Source organism: Amphichorda felina (assembly GCF_050947745.1).
Source record: "Amphichorda felina strain 45539 chromosome Unknown scaffold_1, whole genome shotgun sequence".
NCBI lineage: Eukaryota > Fungi > Ascomycota > Sordariomycetes > Hypocreales > Bionectriaceae > Amphichorda > Amphichorda felina.
Genome location: NW_028145049.1, coordinates 2,723,186 through 2,741,807, shown reverse-complemented (window position 1 = coordinate 2,741,807; position 18,622 = coordinate 2,723,186). Strand labels below are relative to the sequence as shown.

The window sequence follows — 18,622 nt, the reverse complement described above, 5'->3', positions numbered from 1 at the left end:
TGACCTCTCTGCAACCCTGCTGCAGCCAGACATGTACCTTGTATCTGCCACTCCAGGAGACCTGCAGGACCCAGATTTGGCAAATTCCAGCCCAGGCGTCGAATTGGCGGCCAGCAACGTGCGCTGGGTAAGGTACGTACTCCACACAGGCACCCCCCAAAGCCCCCAACGACACCGCCACCAGAAGTGTTTCCCGTCACCAAATTCCACCAAATCGAAAATCCACTATTGCGCCTCCTGTCACCCTGAACTCTTGACTCGCTCATCGCTTCCTCGTGTCTTTGCCTCGACCCCCGGGCGTTTTTGCGCAGCCTGTCTTTTCCCCCCCTCCTCCACCGCCCTCTCGCTCCATGATCCATCTGCCGTCAGCGTCACCCAACTTTATTTTCAGTGCCAAGCCACGCTCCAATTTAGCTCTAATACCTGCGACAACCGCTCTACCAAGTCCGTCCTTTTACTTGGCGATACCTTGAACCTAAACCCGATACGAGACCTGCACAGCCTACGACAACTGGCCCGTCTCGATCGCATTCGCCCGACCTTTCGGATTGCGTAACACTGTCGCTGCGACCTCGAGTGCCTGTACAGACTCCCTTTGCAAAGGGAGACCACCTAGTCTGCCCCGAACCCCCGATCGCAAACCGCATACGTAGCCTCTATTATCTTCCGGTCTGCGAACAACTGCGAGCCCATTTGGCCCTGGGGCCATTCTGACGACGATACCCACCGTGGGACCCTGACCGAGAACAAATATCATTAGCGGCGACCCATTCCAAACCGCAACCGTGGCTCCCCCAAAGCTCGACGAGGCCGGCTCGTCGAGCTCCCTCAGCGGAAGGCGTATGGTGTCGCATCACCGGAGGCGTTCCTCGGGCGCCCAAACCCTCGGCGAGCAGCGCTCCGGCCACCAATTGTTCCTCAACAACCCCAAGGCCTCCCTGGCCTCGCCTCAGCCTCCCCTGTCTCCTGTCCCAGGTACGTTTATGCGGTGTGCGCCCCGATCTCCGGCGCCTGCGTGTTCGCGCGCCTGTACGCGGTGGACGGGCACATGCTTGTCCTCCAATCCCTGGCGGCGTACAGACGGTGTCACCCCAAGTCGAACAATTCTAGTCTTGCAGATGGCTGACATAGACTCCTGACAGGAACACCCGCCGCCCCCATGACCCTCTCCCGCAGTCCCTCACCTATCCCCGGTGGTGGATGGTCCTCCCCCGCCCTGAACGTCGGTAGCGGACGCTCTAGTCCTGCTCCTCACACAACCAGTGCCTCGACGACCTGGGAGTCGGCCAAGATGAGGAACCACAGCGTCAACGGATACCCGTCCTTCTCGACCCAGAACTCTGGCTTCTTCGTCCGCCACATGCGCCGTATATCGAGCGGTCTGCCTCGATTCTCGGAACCCCCCTACGCGCAACAGGAGAAGCTGGGCCGGGGCCGGGGGAACTGGGCTGTCCAGAACGTACCCCTGGTGGGCAGGCTCAGGTCCATCTTTGGGCGCATGGGGAGGAAGCTGAAGCTACTGTTACTCATTGGCGCTATCCTACTCTTATGGATCACCATCTTCTACACTACTCGTGGGTTACCATATTGACAAAAACCCCTGGGAGACTTGTGTTGAGCTAACGTGTGCTCGATTCTAGCTCTCTCGTACTATTGGAGGAGATCATCGTTGGGCGGCGACGGCGAGAAGCTCGTCATAATTCTAGGTGCCAACGTTGGCGGTGGAGTCATGGAGTGGAAGGGAGCACGCGAATGGGCCATCGAACGCGACAGTCTCCGGAACAAGCGAAAATACACATCGCGATGGGGTTACAACCTGGATGTTGTCGATATGAGCACCAAGAAGCGCTATGCACACGAGTGGCGTGAGAGTTGGGAAAAGGTCGACTTTCTCCGGGCGTCAATGCGGAAGTATCCCAAGGCTGAATGGTACGTGTGCCCCCTGGGGATATGACAGCATCAATCCGGCATGCTTACTGACGAGTGCAGGTTCTGGTGGCTTGACCTGAACACATACATCATGGAACTGTCATATCCGCTGCAGGAGCATCTGTTCCACGATCTGGATCAGAAGGTCTATCGAGACATCAACGAGTGGAACCCGCTCAATATAACACACCCGCTGACCGAACCGTACCTGGACGAAGAGGCGCTGAGCCCCGTTGGAGACGGAAAGGCCAACTCGATCAACTTGTTGCTGACCCAGGACTGCAAGGGCTTCAACCTGGGATCCTTCTTGGTACGGCGCAGCGCGTGGACAGAGCGGCTGCTCGACCTCTGGTGGGACCCGGTGCTCTACCAGCAGAAGCACATGGAGTGGGACCACAAGGAGCAGGACGCCCTGGAGCAGCTGTACATGCACCACCCGTGGGTGCGGCAGCACACGGCCTTCCTCCCGCAGCGCATGCTCAACTCCTTCCCGCCGGGCGCCTGCGACGACGGGACGAAGCAGAACAACACGCGCTTCCACTACAACGAGAAGGACCACGACTTCCTCGTCAACATGGCCGGGTGCGAGTGGGGGCGCGACTGCTGGAGCGAGATGTACCACTACCGCGAGTTTGGCTACTGGCTGAACCGCAACCCGTGGGAGCGCTTCAAGGAGGACCTCGTGGCCGAGATCTGGTACAAGCTGACCGGCCAGCGAGTCAAGCTGTGAATGGACCGCCACCTGTGAGGCGAGCTGGCGCTGGCGCTGTGGAAATATCATTGAACCGTCATGAGCGTATTCGTTTCTGCTTTGGGGGGAGGGAAAAAGGGGGTGGGGAAAGTATATAGCGCCTGGATTCGTGATTTTACGTCTGGCCTTTGGCCATGGGACAGGACTGCTGCTGCTTTTCACATGATGCATATAGATCTGGCGAACCTTCATCCAGGCGGGAAACTCATGTTTATACGATGATGGTTTATGCGAGAGGATTGGGTACAATGACCGAACCATTTGGGGGCTCGGCAATTTCAAAGGAACTGATCAGATGAATGCAAAAGATGCAAAGCTATATGCCGTGCAGGAATCGAAATCGTGGGAGATAGGTGATTTCCCAGTGTTGGTGGTGCGGAGGGAACGTTGCGTGAGACTTCTTCGGGCCGTCTTCTTGTTGCCGCTCTTCACCATGTGGCCTTTGGTTGGATGCCAAAGAACACTAGTAGATAGACGAAACTTGGGTAGTCCGTAGATATGCGGAGGTCTCTAGGGTCCTATGAGGGTGTTATGGTTTTGGCTTCGGACCTATTACTACCCATGTACAAACCAGCTCATAGGTTTGGGATACCCTAGGCCTTATTCAAGGCAGAGTCCAAAGAAGTATAGGTCCCCGGGGTCAAATACACACATATACGTACTAGGGTCGGCAATATGAGTTTGATCTCAAACATGCAGTCGCGTAAGAATATATGTGTTTGTGTATGTGTACTCCGTCTATAACGCCATAATCTGGCCCATCTTTGCACCTCGCCGCACATAATAGTGCATCGGGGGTCTTCTACCCGTATACTTGGCACACATGGAAGAGAATGTTGAGGTTGGGGCGCTTGAGATAATCGAGTAATCAACCGTCATCTTCAGTGGTTGCATCTTTTTCTTTGAAATGGTCTCCCTGGGTTATGAAGCTGTGATCTGTGAGTTATGAGGAAAGGGAAAGAAAGCCCTGTGCCTATGAGAGGAGGTAATAATAGAGTCCGCTGCTGAGTCAATGCCATGTATGGTCGACACAAGACAGCCACTTCGTCTATACCACACTCATTATATATTATCGATAACCCCGTCGGGCCTGTTTGTCGATGATCTGCGGATGGGAAACCCAAAAACCAGATCTATGAAGCGAAACTTGCCGGGATCATGATCCAATTGCAATAAATATGCCGGGGTTCCTTGCGTATCAGTTTATAATTATCGATGGCCAGAGGCCTTGGAGTCCTGGACCCTGGTGCTGCAGGGCAGGCGCCGGGTGAGGGATACGCTAGAAGGCCCGAAGCGTAGGGGTGCGTCGACCGTTTGGGTAGGTCGATATTAAGTCGATGGCTGCGTACTCCTGGGGATTTGCGACTGAGGGGTTGTCGGGCCTATCTGCTGTCTTCACCCACGTTGTTTCTCGCAACGGCGAGACATGCCATGCAGTTGAAACGCCTAGCGATGGAGAGGAGGCGGGGTATTCGTCCAGAGATTTGCCGTGCATGTGATGTGGAAGATGCCTGGTGATCAGTGGTGATTTCTCCCTTTGAGGACGGTAAATGTACAGCTGGATGGAACTGCCGTGTCGAAACTGTGCGGGCCGTGCTTCCCCTTCTCGCCGAGCCCATAGCGGAGCGCGGCGACAATGAGACTGCATCTGTAATAGGTAATATAGATGTATGCGTGGACTGTAACAATCCACGGCCGGCGTGGGATCAGGGTAGGGACACGAGAGAAAAATGCCAGTGATAAGCTTTGGAATGGCCGAGAACACTTGTGGAAGGAAGAAGTGTTGGTTGAAAGGTCTGCCTTTCGATATTGTTTCTGCATTCTACTCCTCTGGGAGGTAGTTCCTTGCAGAATGCCCACTTCCCGGCACGGCCAGGATACCAGAACCGCCAGGCATATCAATGAAAAGCTTCAGCCATGGAGTTCGATAGTGGCGTGCTTTGGCTTGCCGTGCTCTGAAATGATAGCAATTAGGCGAATGGTGAGGAGATTGACCACGAGAAATCCGAGAACGTCGCTGATACTCGGGGTGTCGAACAGTTAATTGGTCCGTGATGAGCGCAGGGAGATTTAGGCGATGGGGCAGGATGGAGGATTTGGCGGCCTTTTGCCGTGTAGATTACATGTGAGATCGAGAATGCGTATCCGGATTGCAACAAGGTATTGGAGCTGGATGAGGGCCTCGTAGGCGTAGGTAGGGTCGCATCGCCAGCTGGGTCAAACGACTTCCCGTGGAAGCAACACCTTAGCAAGGTAGCCGCGAGGGAAAGGATCGGCGGCCGAGACGGGAAATAAGGAGGAAAGGAAGGGAGAGTGTGAGGCCTTCAGGACGGCAGTAAATGTCACTGGTGGTGGAGGATGGCTAGCGTTGAAGCAAGCAAGATGGGACAAGCAAGACGGGACAAGCAAGACGCCTCGCGGGGTCTCCTCGTGGTTCTGGCCGGTTTCAGATTTTCAAGCTCTCTCAAGTGCCGCCGAATGGTCCACCTGATGCCTTCGGGCCTTTAGATTTCACGCAGAATCACAGAGAAGCTGCAGATTGTCCCATGCAAGACACCAAGATGGATGGAATGATGGAGGATTTGGAGCAGGGGAGAGTGATGGATGGGTGGTTCCTGGATGGGTTGTTCCTGGGTGGGTTGTTCCTGGGTGGGTTGTTCCTGGGTGGGGGCAGTCGCCAGGGAGGGTTACTGCCATGTTCCTTCATGCCAGGCACCAGGCACAAGCAGCTAAGGGCAGGCGCCCCTATTGGCTGCGACTGCCACTTTCGATGGTGTTGGTCTCACAACGCCAACATTGACACCAACTCACTTTCTCACCACTCATATCACCACTCATATCACCACTCATATCACCATTCATCTCACCATCTCAGGGTCCATAGACGGGACATCACCCCGTTTCCGGCCAGACTGCCTCTCGAGTCCCCAAGTGGGCGACTCTCTATCTATACTGTATGTGGGAACTATCAGTCGTTTCCATCCCAGCAGATTCCGCAGCCACCATGGTCGACCTAGCGCTCGTCCCAGCAACTAGGCGGGTCGACCACTCGGTAACTTGACAACTAGAGCCGCCACCGGGAACCGAGAAGTTTTACCGAGTGGTCATTTTGGCATGCCCATTATAGGTGTTAATATGCAAGCTGGAACTACCGGGATGTCTGCCACACCGGAGCTTGTAGTTCCATGGTTCCATCCTTCGTTCCATCGGCCGGTCAGCTTGGATGACACTGGCTGTCACCTACCCAGGACGGCAAGCATGGGTCGTAACGGCTCCATGAACCATGAATATACGGCCCAACTCAAGGCTATTGAGGCGTTTCGAATGCCCGGCTTGAGTTCTTTGCTCGCGTGGCGCCGTGGCAGGCTGGTTGAGACGGGCCGTCCTGGGTCGTGTGGGTTGCCATACTGCTGCTATATAGACCGACCATGTTCCCCATCCCTCAAAAAGATAAACCGTTCTCTCTAGCCTTGAGTTTTTATCTCTGTTTGCCTCTCCTTTGGTTGTATACGAGTATACCCCGTCCACTCCTTTTCTCTCCCTAGACAGCTGGTACTCTGTCACGTCATTCCTTTGAAACTTGGAGGCTTGCTCGGACTCTTTGATCGCAGAAATATCTCGTGTGGCCGGCTCACTCAGACAATCCCTCGACGGAACTTTAAGACTACAAACCTGAACGACAATCTTTGTTCCTCAACATGCTCTTTGACGGTTCCAAGATGGCTGGCCTCCTCGGCCTCGTGGCCGGGGCCGCCCGGGCCGAATATACCCTCGACAGCTACTACGATGTCAACAACTTCTTCAACGAGTTCAGCTTCTTCACCGAGCCGGATCCCACCCACGGCTTCGTCGAGTACGTCAATTCGGACACGGCCTTTGGCCTGAACCTGGCTAGCACCGAGAATGGGGTCATCCGTGTGGGCGCCGACGCTGTCGAGGCAAACCCCCCCAACGGCCGCAAGTCTGTCCGTATGACGTCCAACAAGGCCTTCACCCATGGCCTCATAATTGGCGACTTTGGAAAGATGCCCAGCAATCTCTGCGGCGTCTGGCCTGCCTTCTGGACCTTCGGGCCCGACTGGCCGAACTCTGGCGAGATCGATATCATTGAGGGCGTCAACGACCAGAGCAGCACGGCCGTAACGCTACACACTGGGCCCGGATGCGTCATCACCAACGAGGGCACCGACCCGCTGACACAGCTCAACGATGCCGACTGCAACACCGGGGGCGGCTTCACAGGCTGCGGGCAGCAGACGTCGAACCCGCTCAACTATGGCGAGGGCTTCAACGGCATCCAGGGTGGCGTCTACGCCATGGAGTGGACCTCGGACTTCATCTCCGTCTGGTTCTTCCCCCGTGGTGCCATCCCGGTCGACATCGGCGACGGCAGGCCTGACCCGGCCACCTGGGGTCTCGCCACGGCGCGCTTCGTCGGCAGCCCTGGCTGCGATCTCGACTCCTTCTTCCGGGAGCACAACATCATCATCAACACCACCTTTTGCGGTGACTGGGCCGGCAACCCCGACGTCTGGAACAACAACCCCGTCTGCTCCAGCAAGGCCGCGACCTGCCAGGACTTTGTCTCCAACAACCCCCAGGAGTTTGCGGATGCCCACTGGCTCATCAACTCCATCTCGGTCTACCAGAACCTCCAATCCCCCAACGGCACCGTCACGCAGTCGTTCCGAGCCTAAGTCTCTGGCTGGGCCCGCGTCCCTCGTCTCTCCCTCTCTGCCACTTTGCGGCAACATGTATATATCCGAGCAAAGGAGAGGGGGGTGGGGGAGAATGTATACGTATACGTACACGCACCCGAAATACCCCTGAGATACCCCGCATTAAGGGTGCTCCGTGTACTACAATGTATATTCCGCGGAACTGGGAACACTTTTGGATTTGGGCGTTGGAAACTAGGGTTCTCTCTTACCTTTTGGGATGATGTCCCGGGCTTTGGATTCTCTGTTTATTATTCCACCCTTTACATATTTCACACATTATACAATATGCTGGACTGCATAGCGAGTTGGACACCACTTGGGTCTCCTATACCTAGTTGTAGCAATGCCAAGTGCAATTGACCGCTCACATGCCGAGGTGGCAGCACAATGTTCGAGGTTCAACTACTAGTAACCCCATTGAGAGGGGATGGGTCTCCAACTCCATCATAACTTGGAAGTTGGCTTGTTGGACCAAGAGATGCAATTTCCGTCGTCCCGAGGAGTCAACCCCACACTTTGTGGATCGGCACATCCCGGCATCTCAACACTATTAACCCAGTTGTAGCTATCAGATCGCCAGGTATGAAATCATAGGACCCCACGATCTAGCCGCGGCCTTCATATGAGGGACTCATCCCCCGCGATTTGGCTCCCCAGCTCCCCATTGTTCCATTGTTCAACCAACCCATAATACTGTTACCGACCATCCAACCGCCCGCCATGGACTTCACTCTCGGCCTCGACCTCTCCAAGAACCTCTCCTTCTTCTCGGTAAGGGCTCCACATCTTGGGAAGAAGAAGACAAGCGGTTCTTGAAGCTGACAGTGTGACTAAAAGGTGCCTGCGGCCTGCTTCTGTGCCCTGGGACCTCATGTCTATGCCATCGCCGCAGCTGGCAGCGTCTACGACAACACCAACCCTCGCACCTTTACCGACAACGTCAGCAAGGACGCCTCCCTAAACACCAAGGTTCGTCCCACGCCCCGTCTCACCACCCACTCAGCCTCCTCCCCAAACAGCTGTACCTACATACTACCTACTTGTATTGAAATCACCCCCAGGCCAAGCAGCGCATCACCCGCGCCCAGCAGGCCTCGGACAACGGCCTCCAGACCCTCGGCCTCTTCGCCGCCTCCGTCGCCGCCGCCAACCAGGCGGGCGTCGACCCGCGGACCCTCAACGCCCTGTCGTGGGGATATGTGGCCTCGCGCGTCGCCTACAACGTCCTCTACGTCGACGGCCTCGGGTCCAAGGCCGGCGTGGCGCGGACCGTCGTCTGGCAGGCGGGCGTTATCATGACGCTGGGACTGTGGGTCAAGGCCAGGCTGAAGATTATGGACTCGTACGTGTTTTAGCGAAGAGAGAAGGGGAAAGTAAAACGTTACGGTGGGATTGTGCGTTCGTGTACACCGGGAAAGGGGGCAGAGGGGGAGGCAAGCATGGAGACAACGTAGTCTTCTCGCGAAGAGACGGTATGACGAGCGTGAATAGGTAACGCATAATCTGTATACAAAGATATTTATGGAAAGAACACCGCCTTTTCATGCTGATAATGGGGCGTGTAATTGGGGGAATCGGTGAGAGCCTCTTCGGCTGAACTCATCACGAGGCGCTGAATCACGGCTGCCCGCCTTCCTCTCCAGCCCAACCGATGTCGTGATTCATTGTAGAGCATTCTCCTCGTAAGAGTATATATAGGGTATTTGTTTTTGTTCGAGTCCTTCGAATCCATCTTCTCATCCATCTCCAGTCGCAGCCAGCGTTCAATCACCACGGCTGGGCCTGCTCAAGCATCCACGTTCACATACCACACACACCCATATATACGACACCTCCTCCAGGGACCATTCGAGCCAAGCACCATGAAGTTCCTCCCCATCCTCCTCGTCGCCGGCGTGGCCGTGGCCATGCCCGCCAACATCATCGTCACCACCACTACCACCATCACCACCACCACGCCACCGCCCCAGGCGCCCCTCACGACGCCTGCACCCGGCGACCCCAGCACCGCCATCTCCTGCCACTACAGGTACTGCGATGGCGCCACCTCGTGGTGCTTCTACTGGGCCGGCATCACCGCCTACGACCTCACCTACGGTCCCGTACCGGGCGAGAGACGCACCGAGATCGGGCCCTGCGACAAGACTGTGGCTGCCACCACTGCCACGATAGCACACCACACGGAATGAGCGTGAGGGAGGCACCACGCAGACGGCTCACAGGGAGCCTGGGATACGTTTCTCGGTCGAAGAGGCGAGGTGGAGTGTGGAGGACAGAGCGGCGGCGATATCTTGGGGGCTTGCGTGGATCTGGCCGGAGGATGCAGCTCGCGACAGTTGAGTAGAGCTCAAGGGCGGTGCCGCTTGCGCTGGCCCCCGCAAGAGCTCTTTGGTTGACGGGGCACTGCAGATACGTAGTATGAGAATAATCTGGCGGGTGGCGGATTCGTCTCTGATGTCCCAATAAAGCTCCTTGAGCTCCCAAGACCAGGCCGATGTGATCATGTTTCTTGTTTCCCTGCGCGAGCAACTCTTATAATACAACAATTGTGGTGGAAGTTACCCATGTAGTAGCGCCAACTCCTTGCCCAGTGATGGTACAGTGTAAATCGGAATCCTATTGCATCTCCGCACCCCCGAAGCTCTTATTCCGTGTAAACGTTGCCTTCCCCTGGATGGCTCTATTCCGCTGCTCAAAGTTCGACTTCCTGCTGTGAGAACTCAAGGTTTGCTCGAGGCCTGTGGTTCCTTCTTCTGTGTCTCCGTGTTCCACATCCGTCATGCCGTCAGCCGGCATCGATGGGTCATCCCGGATCTGCGCCACGAAGAAGGACGACACCAGGACACAGACGCCTCCGAGGGCCAGCACAACGGCGATGCTGTGGTCGCCCGGCGTCCCCCGAGGCTTCTGCCAGATCTTGAAGATGACGCTCGAACCGACCGTGGCAATGATCTGGGGTGCAGCAATTGCCATGTTATGAATACCCAGGATGACACCCGCCTGGTCTGCCTCTTCCTCCTCTACCGTGTTCCCGTAAGAGCTGGCGCCCTGAAGCCTCTGAGCGCGGATCAGCGCGTCACGGCGGCTGATTTCCGCGCTGATGATAGCCCATGGTGCCCACAGAGTCATGGCCCAGGTGATGCCAGCAAGTCCGATCAAGGCCGTTGCCGCCTCGACGGATCGCACAACGACTGTGCAAAACATAGACACGGCAAAGAGGACCAGTGAGCCGAACCAAGCCCTCTTCAGAGTAAATCCTGGTATCCGCAGGCAGTCCACGTATGATGCCCGATCGCCATCGGAGAACTTGGACGCTGCATCCGTCTCGCCTGGTAACTGTGCCACGACGGGCACGCTATCGTACGTTGGGGCGATGAAGAAGGGTAGGAAGACATTGGTAAGAAGGCTGACAACCGCATTCACCAGGAGAGCAAAGGTCCCTATCCTTGTCGCCTGCTCGTATAATCTATCGAGTTCTTCCGGTGTCATATGAGGGTTCTCCCGGAGATAGGGTTCGACGTAAATCTCGCCAATATATGAGGATGTATAGAACAGAAGTGGGAAGAAACCAACCCAAGCAAAGAACTGCACTTGGCAGACTCGTTTTACTTGAGGGGGGAGACGCCGGATGGATTCGAACAGGGTGAAGAAAAAGGTAAAGAGGCCGGGCTGGTTAGATGGCGGAGGACCGTCATTGCGTGGATCCCTCTCCTGGATCACGGCTGTACTCCAGATAACCGTAGTGCCGAGAGCGATGCACGCCAGGACGCAGAGAACCTTAAATTGGGTATTGCCTAAGAACCAGAGATAGGCAGGTAGATCGACGTACCCGGCGACAAAGCCCAGAATGTTTCCGATACCGGTGACGCGGCTGGCCATGGCATTGGCAGCCTCTTGCTGGTGGGCCGGGGCACAATCCACGATGAAGGCCCGAATGGCGGCCTGGACCGTGTTGATGGCAAAGTCCAGGATATAGATGCCAATGACTGCCGCGACCATGATGGTCGCCTTGACGCCTTGCGACTCGGGATCCGCTCCAAATAGGCATAGGATGCCGCCGACAACCTCCTTAGTCCACGCCAGAAACAGCAGAGAGATAATAGTAGTGACAGCTCCCCCCAGCATAAAGGGCTTCCTCTTACCCCAGGGCAAGCGGCAGTTGTCGCTCAACATCCCAACATAGGGCTGGACGAGAGTGCCGCTCAGGGGACCAGCCATCCAGACTAGAGCCATCATAGACTTGCTCAGCCCCAGCGACAGCAGGTACGGCGAGCCGTTGGACATTTCCACCGACCAAGCGATCTGCAGACCGCCGATGCTGATGGTGAGAAGGATTAGGTACCATATACTCTTTGTCTTCTGCGAGTCGTCGACATCGTCCAGTGTGTCCAGCGTACTGTCCTCAGTTTCTTCATTGTAAAGATAGTTGACGTCTCCGGATGACAGAAGCGCTGATCGCTCGTTGGGGTCTCGGGGCGGGTCAGGTCCAAGATTGGAGGGCGGGTCATGGTGCTGGCCAGAAGCCCTCTTGGGCTGTGGGCCGCTCGATGATGGAGAGGATTCGACGGCCATTGTAGATGGGGGGAACAGCGGGTGCTGTCGGGCGGGTTCGAGGGTATCGGTTTGAAGAGGAGTGACGGTCGACTGTAGGGTCTAGCGAGGCGTCATGTTCGTTGTCGAAGCGGGTCGGAAGCGAGAGTGATGGGTTCCCTCGGGTGTTGTTCGTGTACTGATGGATGTGCGATGAGATGGAAGAGACGAGTCGGCTCGCTATAGTGTCAAGGGCTGGAGATGGAAACATCATGTGGTGCAAAGCCACAAGTTCCTCCTGACCATTGACGATGGGCTGACCGTTGGATGGGCCGCAAGTTGCGTCACTCCCAATCAGGTCCCCGGTCCCTGTCATCGAGACCCTGGAGGCCCTGGAGATGCCACCATGGGGACGAATCAGATGGGTCAGAGGTTGCTGAGGTGGGGGGGAGGCCAGATGGCCTGGTGACTGCCTCACCTTAGTGACTGCATCGACCAGGTCAGAAGCCCGCTTGTACCGCATAATATTATTGTGTACGACGCTTATTCCAGGTTACCTTAGACAAGGGCCTCAGCTGGAAGTATTGATTGATGATGCCAAATTAATCCCCAAAACGGAAATGTGAATCAACGGCGGCCAAACGGCCAAGGCTCCCAAAGAGGTGCTTGGGCTCAATCACAAACTCCAATCTTGATGGGTTCCGCCCTATTTGGACACCATTTCGCAATCAGTTGTTTCAGGTGGACATGAGCATAAATAGTGATATGACTGTTATTGTCTTTGAGTGATTCTTTGCGATGAATCTCTCCCATCTCTTGGCGAGAAACTACCAGCAACAACTGGCATGAACTGGCGTGGGTGATGCGAGTCTGAGGTCATAGAGTAACATAAAACCCCTAGCACTTGCCTAAAATAACCAAGACAGCGAGGGCTCACTCGTCTCATTTCCTTCAGCTTTGCACAGAGGTATCGAGAATCCCAGGGCTCTTCTTTCCCTTCGACGAATGCGACCATTGCCATATGCGGAGACGGGATCATCATGGAAGAAGAAGTGCTGGTACAACAGGTGCGGGGCATCGTCCTTCCCCAATCCCTTGCCCCTCCATCCCCCCTCCTCCACCCTGTCAATCGTCACCCCCCGGTCTGCAGCGCATCTGGTCTAGACCCCAAAATTATCACCATGGCACCGGTCCAGCTTGAGCCTCAGATAAGGTAAGCTCAATCTGTAGGACCTCGCCCGCTTGCGCATTTCTGACGCTTCATTAGCTACTCCTCGGTTGCCCTTCTCGCCGGCCATGTCCTGGCCGCCATCATTTTGACGGTGGGGGTCGGGCGGAGCCTTTACCGATCGTATCGCGCCCTTGGCCCAGCCCAAGATACTAGAGAGCGCCAAGCCCAACGGTCGACCCTAATCCCCGTCTTTGCGACCCTCGCCCTCATCAGTCTGGGTGCCGCCACGTATGCGTCGCTCCAGCATGCCATCCTCTCGTACAAGACTTGGGCAACCCAGCTCGATGTCAAACTCCCAGTCCGGTGCGTGAACCCCATCATCATACCCGTTTTGGAGGGGGGAAAACAGCAGAGCTGACTGCAAGCTAGATTCTACGGGTATAATGGCGTCCTACCCCTCGATGACAATGCCACCAGGGTTTACTTGGGCCTCTGGGCGAGCGACACTCCCTTCTTCTTGGATGCTCTCGAGATTCTAGCAGAAAGGGCTCGCCGCTTTTGGTGGGGACAGCAGGTTGAGATGGGCTTGATATCTTGGAACTTGTTCCTAGCTATCGAAGGCCACCGGAGAAACATTCCTCTGCTCTGGTGTTATTCCTCGCTGGCGCAACTCGTCTCATTGTCTTATGCCCAGAACTTGTTCTTCCTGGCCATGTTACTCACGCCGTCTCCTCTCCCACCAAAAGATACAGGCGGCTTGCCGGTGTCAAGGTATGTCAACAATGCTGTGGACGCTTTTTGGGCTAGGCAGGGCAACACTAACAGCTTTCAGATATGTCCGCATCAGGGATGCCATCTTCCCTCCCAAACCAAACACTTGGACCCCTCATCAACTGCTTTATTTGTTCACTTTGACCCTTGCGTATGTTCCTTTGTGGGCTAGAACCAATGTTGTCAATACGCCAAATTTGAAGACGGTGGTCTTGGTTGGTCGAGGGCTTGCAACGGCTCCTTTGGTTCTTCCATACATTGTACCCGCCAGATGGGGAACCACGCATTCGAGGCCACACGAGGCCTACCGGGCTTACACGCTCTTGTTCCAAATGGCATCCTTGGCTAGCTTCACTTTGCATGCCAAGGCCACCTTTAATGGACTGGCACACAGTGCCCCGGAGGCCTATTTCCATCGACACAGCCTTCACTATCCGTTTGATGTCGAGCGACGCTCGGCGTGGGAACGGACAACAAGTGCCTTTGGGAGAATATTGGCGGCCACAGCGGACCACCCAGTGGTCGGTGGTGCGGGCTTCGAAGTACTGCTCTCGGCTGCCAGCCTGGGGCTATGGGCCGCCGTCCGTGCGACAAGTTTTGAGGACATTGCAGCATGCGCTGTTCCAGGATTCCCTGACTCTAATGCCGAGAACGAGAGCTCACAATCAGGCACCAATGATTACGACCAAGCCGACGAATCCGACGAATCCGACGGTGCACACGAAACGCCCAAGCCGTCTCCCACAAAGAGGAAACGCGGGCGTCCAGCCAAACGCAAGGAGGCGGAGGCCGATGCGGCATACAAGCCTGCACCTTCAGTAGCGGCGACCGTCGCCGAAGGCGACGTCATTCCAGAAGAGGGCGAATTTGACTGGGAGTCGACTGCTCTTGTATGGGGATTGACGATCCTTGGCGGGCTGGGTGCAGGCAGTGCCGGCGTTCTGGGTGGTGAGTGCATTGCACAGTAATCTGTAACATTATCCGGGGAGGGATTCCTGTTGTGTCCAATATGTAAATGCGTTACGTTCACAATAAAACGGGCTAAAACTGTGTTGCCTAATAACAGATGATCACCTTTGTGGCTCACTACGGAGTACAGGAAGGACCCTGGATAATCGACCACGTACGAGCATAGCTATAGCCCGTACGAGCAAACTAGTAATCGCCAACGTTGTCTGTCTACACAACGAAGGATATTACGTACTAACATTCTACGTTTCATGAAATAAATTCAGGTTGTACGAATCCTACTACATGGGTATGGATAGATTCGTCATGCAACTACTACTATGTAATAACACAAGGTTGTGGGTGACGGGTGACGGATAGCTTCGGAAGCGCCGTGTCCGTCAGTGCACTTGTTGCGCAGGGGTCTAGACGATCGGAGGTGGAGGTGGACGGAACTAGTATTGATTGATCGATTCCCAAGAGGAGTTGTGTGTTTCGCTATCATTAACTCGCGTAAACCTCGTAGGCGCTCAGATGAGAGTACTGCCTAGAGTGGGTGTGGGGGATGGAGTTTTGACGATTCGATGTATTATTGTGTATTGTGGCTGCTTGCCGAGTCGCGCCGAGAAAAGAGCCAACAGCCAAGAAACACTAATATGTTTTAGCGAAGGTTGCAAAGGGGAGAGGGCCAGATGATGGTGGACGGGAACATCGGAGCGACATGAGTAGCGACTGGCGAGGCCCTCGATGGATGATTGAATGAGAGGTGGCCATTTTGGTGTCTCGGTGGGGCCGGAAGCAGCTCGGTCGAATTCGCCAGTGACGTCTGTCTTTTCCAGGGTGGATTTTTGGGTGGTGGTGGTGGTTTTTTGTTTTGGTGCAATTGCTGGTCTCCACCGTCACTTGTCCGCAGAGCCGCGGTGGCTCCGCCCGCCGGCAAGTCCGCTGACGCTGATCAGCAATGATGACTCGGGGGCGATGGCGACTCCGCAAGGCCGCAAGACATTATTAGACCGCAAGGCCGCAAAGCCGCAAGGCCGCCAACCCGCAACACACAGCTGACTGTGCTCACAGACCGCCAGGGCGGCAAATCCTGGCCATGGAAAACCTAATGGAGACCTGGGGCTTGTCGAAGGTTGGACTCGTCGACGGTTGAGGCTCGCGTCTCTGGGGCCTCCGCGCTGGGGGTGGAGATGGCCTGGAGAAGTCAGTACTACGTAGTACGGAGTAGATCAGGCAGATCCATGTGGTCATTGGGGTTAGGAGTGCATTCCTGTGCCAGATCCGGCCCAGCTGGGCTGGGGAAGAGGTGTGGCGAGTCGGGCTGTTTGACTTCCAGGTTGGAGATGGCATCACTCACCGAGTTGCCGGGCGTCTCGTCTCGTTCGCCCCGAAGTGCTGGGTTAGAGTTTCACCCACCATGCCAACCCGGATTCCGAGACAGAACCGGAGGCCCCAAGGGCCCCTGTGGGGGGCCATATGGGGTTGTCTTTGACTCTTTAGGGGCCCTGTAGCGCCCTGTCCAGTCATCTTAGGTTCCAGGTTGTTTCCGGCGACCTACGTAAGTAGCCCAGCCACAGCACACACACCAGTGGCAGGCTGGCGGCCTGGGCACCGACGCAACTAATACGGCACAGACAGCGTCCACATCATAGGTACTTCAGTGACCAAGTTGTAGCAATCACACCGCTTCCTGGAAACGGTCCCAAATACTAAGACGGCAGCATAGGAGCAAAAGGCCGGCCGGCCATGCTGCCTACCCGATAGAGGCGGTCAATCACATGGTAGGTACCTATTCACACAAAGTTCTGGAGGTGGGCAGCTTGGCTGAGGTGAGAGTTGCCAGTGGTGCTTGGGGGAAGGGTTCCAGAAGCACAGGGTGCTAAACCAAATGCGACCCCTCCATCCATGGATGGAACCTTGGAACCTTCTTGGGACCTGGAACAGGCGCCAATTGGCAATACGGCTGCCTGGCAAGACGCCAGGCTGCCTTGGCTGCAACTGCTGCAGGTGGTGGGAGAAACCAGCGCGGCGGTAATGTTCCATCCATGGGGCCCGTGGGCCCTGGAATATACGCCAAGCCGGCCAACGAATCAATGTACCTCTACGTATCTGACGGGTCCCCGAATACGGCGAAGCCCGACTCCCCGAGTGCTGCCGATTCCATCCATGGTCGATTCCCCATATGTAATCTACCCGTGTTAGTCCCGTACTCCTAACTCCGTGGTAATACCTACGCCGTTCCTGCTCCATGGACCATTAAATACCTCCCTCACCTTCGCGTCGCCGTTGCGTTCGGTTCTGGCTGGTTTGATCCCCCATTTCACCCATCAACACCATATTACATGTTCCATCCAACGATCTCAGCTCGCCTCGCGCCTCGCCTGGGCTCATTGTCCGCAACGAGCAACTGATCTGCCGCTGATCGCCGAGCAAACCTGCATCTCGAGCCCAGTCGGCCTCCTTCACAAGCAACCGTTGCACACCAATCCAACCGCCAAGTACAATTCATACAATCAATACAATCCACCATGGCGATCCGAGATCGTTTCCGTCGTGCTCTGCACAAGTCCACCTCCGACAGCAACATGTCCCAGGTCGACAGCCACACCACCACGAGGACAACCGGCACCACATCCCCCAGCGCCACCAGCTCTCACCCGTCGTCGTTACACACGCAGCACGGCAACAAGTTTGGATTCCCCTGGGGCCGCAGCGACAAGGACAAGGAGCACCGCAAGGAGGACAAGGAGAAGAAGAAGTACGACAGGAAGAAGGCCGCCGGCAAGCCCGTGCACCCCCGCGACAAGCCGCTGACCGCGACCAACCTGCGCCACCAGGAGGTCCTGGGCGGCTTCGACTTCTCGTTCGGCTCCAGCCCCAGCCGCCTCAGCCAGATCGTCCCCGCGGGGCCCTGGGAATGGGACTACGTCGGCGTCAGCCCCTGCTGCACGCGTCCCGGCAGCATCAACGGCGACAGCTTCGCGCCGCTCGAGGAGGACTCTGACCGCAGGCCGTCAACGGCGGAGGCCCCGAAGGTTGCCGTCCCGGTATCCGTACCTGCGTAGCCTTCGCGCGCGACACACCACCGAGTTGGGAGGGTGTGCAGGCTGATGGGTGTGGCTTGCACCCGCGACCAACCATCATGCGACTTTCACCTCTTCCAGATGCATTTTCTTGCTATCGGAACAAAGTCTATCTTGCACATGCTTCTTTTCTCTCTCTCTCTCTCTCTCTCTCTCTCTCTCTTTTATCCAGTTTCCGGGGCTATGGCAATCCCCGCGTTGTCTCCGCGTCGTCCCGTTAGGTAAACTCTTACCAGATGGGAGAGCGGAACCAACGATTTGCTGCATTGTCTATTTTTTGACGCGGCGCTGCAATGCATGCGCCCGACCGAAAAGGGGGCTTCGGGGAAATACCGCACACCACACACACAACTGTACACATGCATTGATGAGGCTCGGCGCGCCACACAACACACAACACACGACACGAGAAGGATCCCAGCTGGAAATGGGACGGCGAAACAGGCATCTGGCGACTGCTCTTCATGGAATTATCATCACATGGTCGCATTGGGCTTGATCATATTACTCGCGCTGCATGGAAGGAGTTTGATTACATACCAGTACAGGTACAGGTCCCCTGGGCTCAGGGTTACATTATAGGAAGACCTCGAATGACCGGGCACGGCACGAGGCATGGTAGGCTATTGGGAATTGTGGGCAACGGAACACACGGCGTTGCCAAAGGCATATTGAACTCATCAAATATATGAGAACTTATTTTGTTTTACATCCG

General features: G+C 55.9%; 6 protein-coding genes across 6 annotated transcripts; 5 read left to right on the top strand and 1 right to left on the bottom strand.

The window, feature by feature from the left end:
* Nucleotides 1–842: 842 nt before the first annotated feature.
* On the top strand, nucleotides 843–2,659 carry MNN10 (galactosyl transferase GMA12/MNN10 family-domain-containing protein; the record flags this gene model as incomplete). The annotated part of the gene is made up of 4 exons (XM_083190380.1): nucleotides 843–975; nucleotides 1,143–1,574; nucleotides 1,641–1,929; nucleotides 1,990–2,659. 4 exons carry the CDS (start codon nucleotides 843–845, stop codon nucleotides 2,657–2,659), a joined length of 1,524 nt encoding a protein of 507 aa, XP_083054239.1.
* Nucleotides 2,660–6,378: 3,719 nt separating this feature from the next.
* On the top strand, nucleotides 6,379–7,377 carry ACO1O0_000883 (concanavalin A-like lectin/glucanase domain-containing protein; the record flags this gene model as incomplete). Its single annotated transcript, XM_083190379.1, has 1 exon — nucleotides 6,379–7,377. One exon carries the CDS (start codon nucleotides 6,379–6,381, stop codon nucleotides 7,375–7,377), a length of 999 nt encoding a protein of 332 aa, XP_083054238.1.
* A 744-nt stretch (nucleotides 7,378–8,121) lies between these two features.
* Nucleotides 8,122–9,590, top strand: ACO1O0_000882 (uncharacterized protein; the record flags this gene model as incomplete). The annotated part of the gene is made up of 4 exons (XM_083190378.1): nucleotides 8,122–8,172; nucleotides 8,239–8,370; nucleotides 8,463–8,743; nucleotides 9,260–9,590. 4 exons carry the CDS (start codon nucleotides 8,122–8,124, stop codon nucleotides 9,588–9,590), a joined length of 795 nt encoding a protein of 264 aa, XP_083054237.1.
* Nucleotides 9,591–10,017: 427 nt separating this feature from the next.
* Nucleotides 10,018–11,973, bottom strand: ACO1O0_000881 (major facilitator superfamily domain-containing protein; the record flags this gene model as incomplete). The annotated part of the gene is made up of 1 exon (XM_083190377.1): nucleotides 10,018–11,973. One exon carries the CDS (start codon nucleotides 11,971–11,973, stop codon nucleotides 10,018–10,020), a length of 1,956 nt encoding a protein of 651 aa, XP_083054236.1.
* A 1,139-nt stretch (nucleotides 11,974–13,112) lies between these two features.
* ACO1O0_000880 (uncharacterized protein) lies at nucleotides 13,113–14,841 on the top strand (the record flags this gene model as incomplete). Its single annotated transcript, XM_083190376.1, has 5 exons — nucleotides 13,113–13,144; nucleotides 13,199–13,465; nucleotides 13,532–13,873; nucleotides 13,935–14,024; nucleotides 14,145–14,841. The coding sequence occupies 5 exons, from the start codon at nucleotides 13,113–13,115 to the stop codon at nucleotides 14,839–14,841; spliced, it is 1,428 nt and encodes a 475-aa protein (XP_083054235.1).
* Nucleotides 14,842–17,352: 2,511 nt separating this feature from the next.
* ACO1O0_000879 (uncharacterized protein) lies at nucleotides 17,353–17,889 on the top strand (the record flags this gene model as incomplete). Its single annotated transcript, XM_083190375.1, has 1 exon — nucleotides 17,353–17,889. One exon carries the CDS (start codon nucleotides 17,353–17,355, stop codon nucleotides 17,887–17,889), a length of 537 nt encoding a protein of 178 aa, XP_083054234.1.
* Between the last annotated feature and the right edge of the window lie 733 nt (nucleotides 17,890–18,622).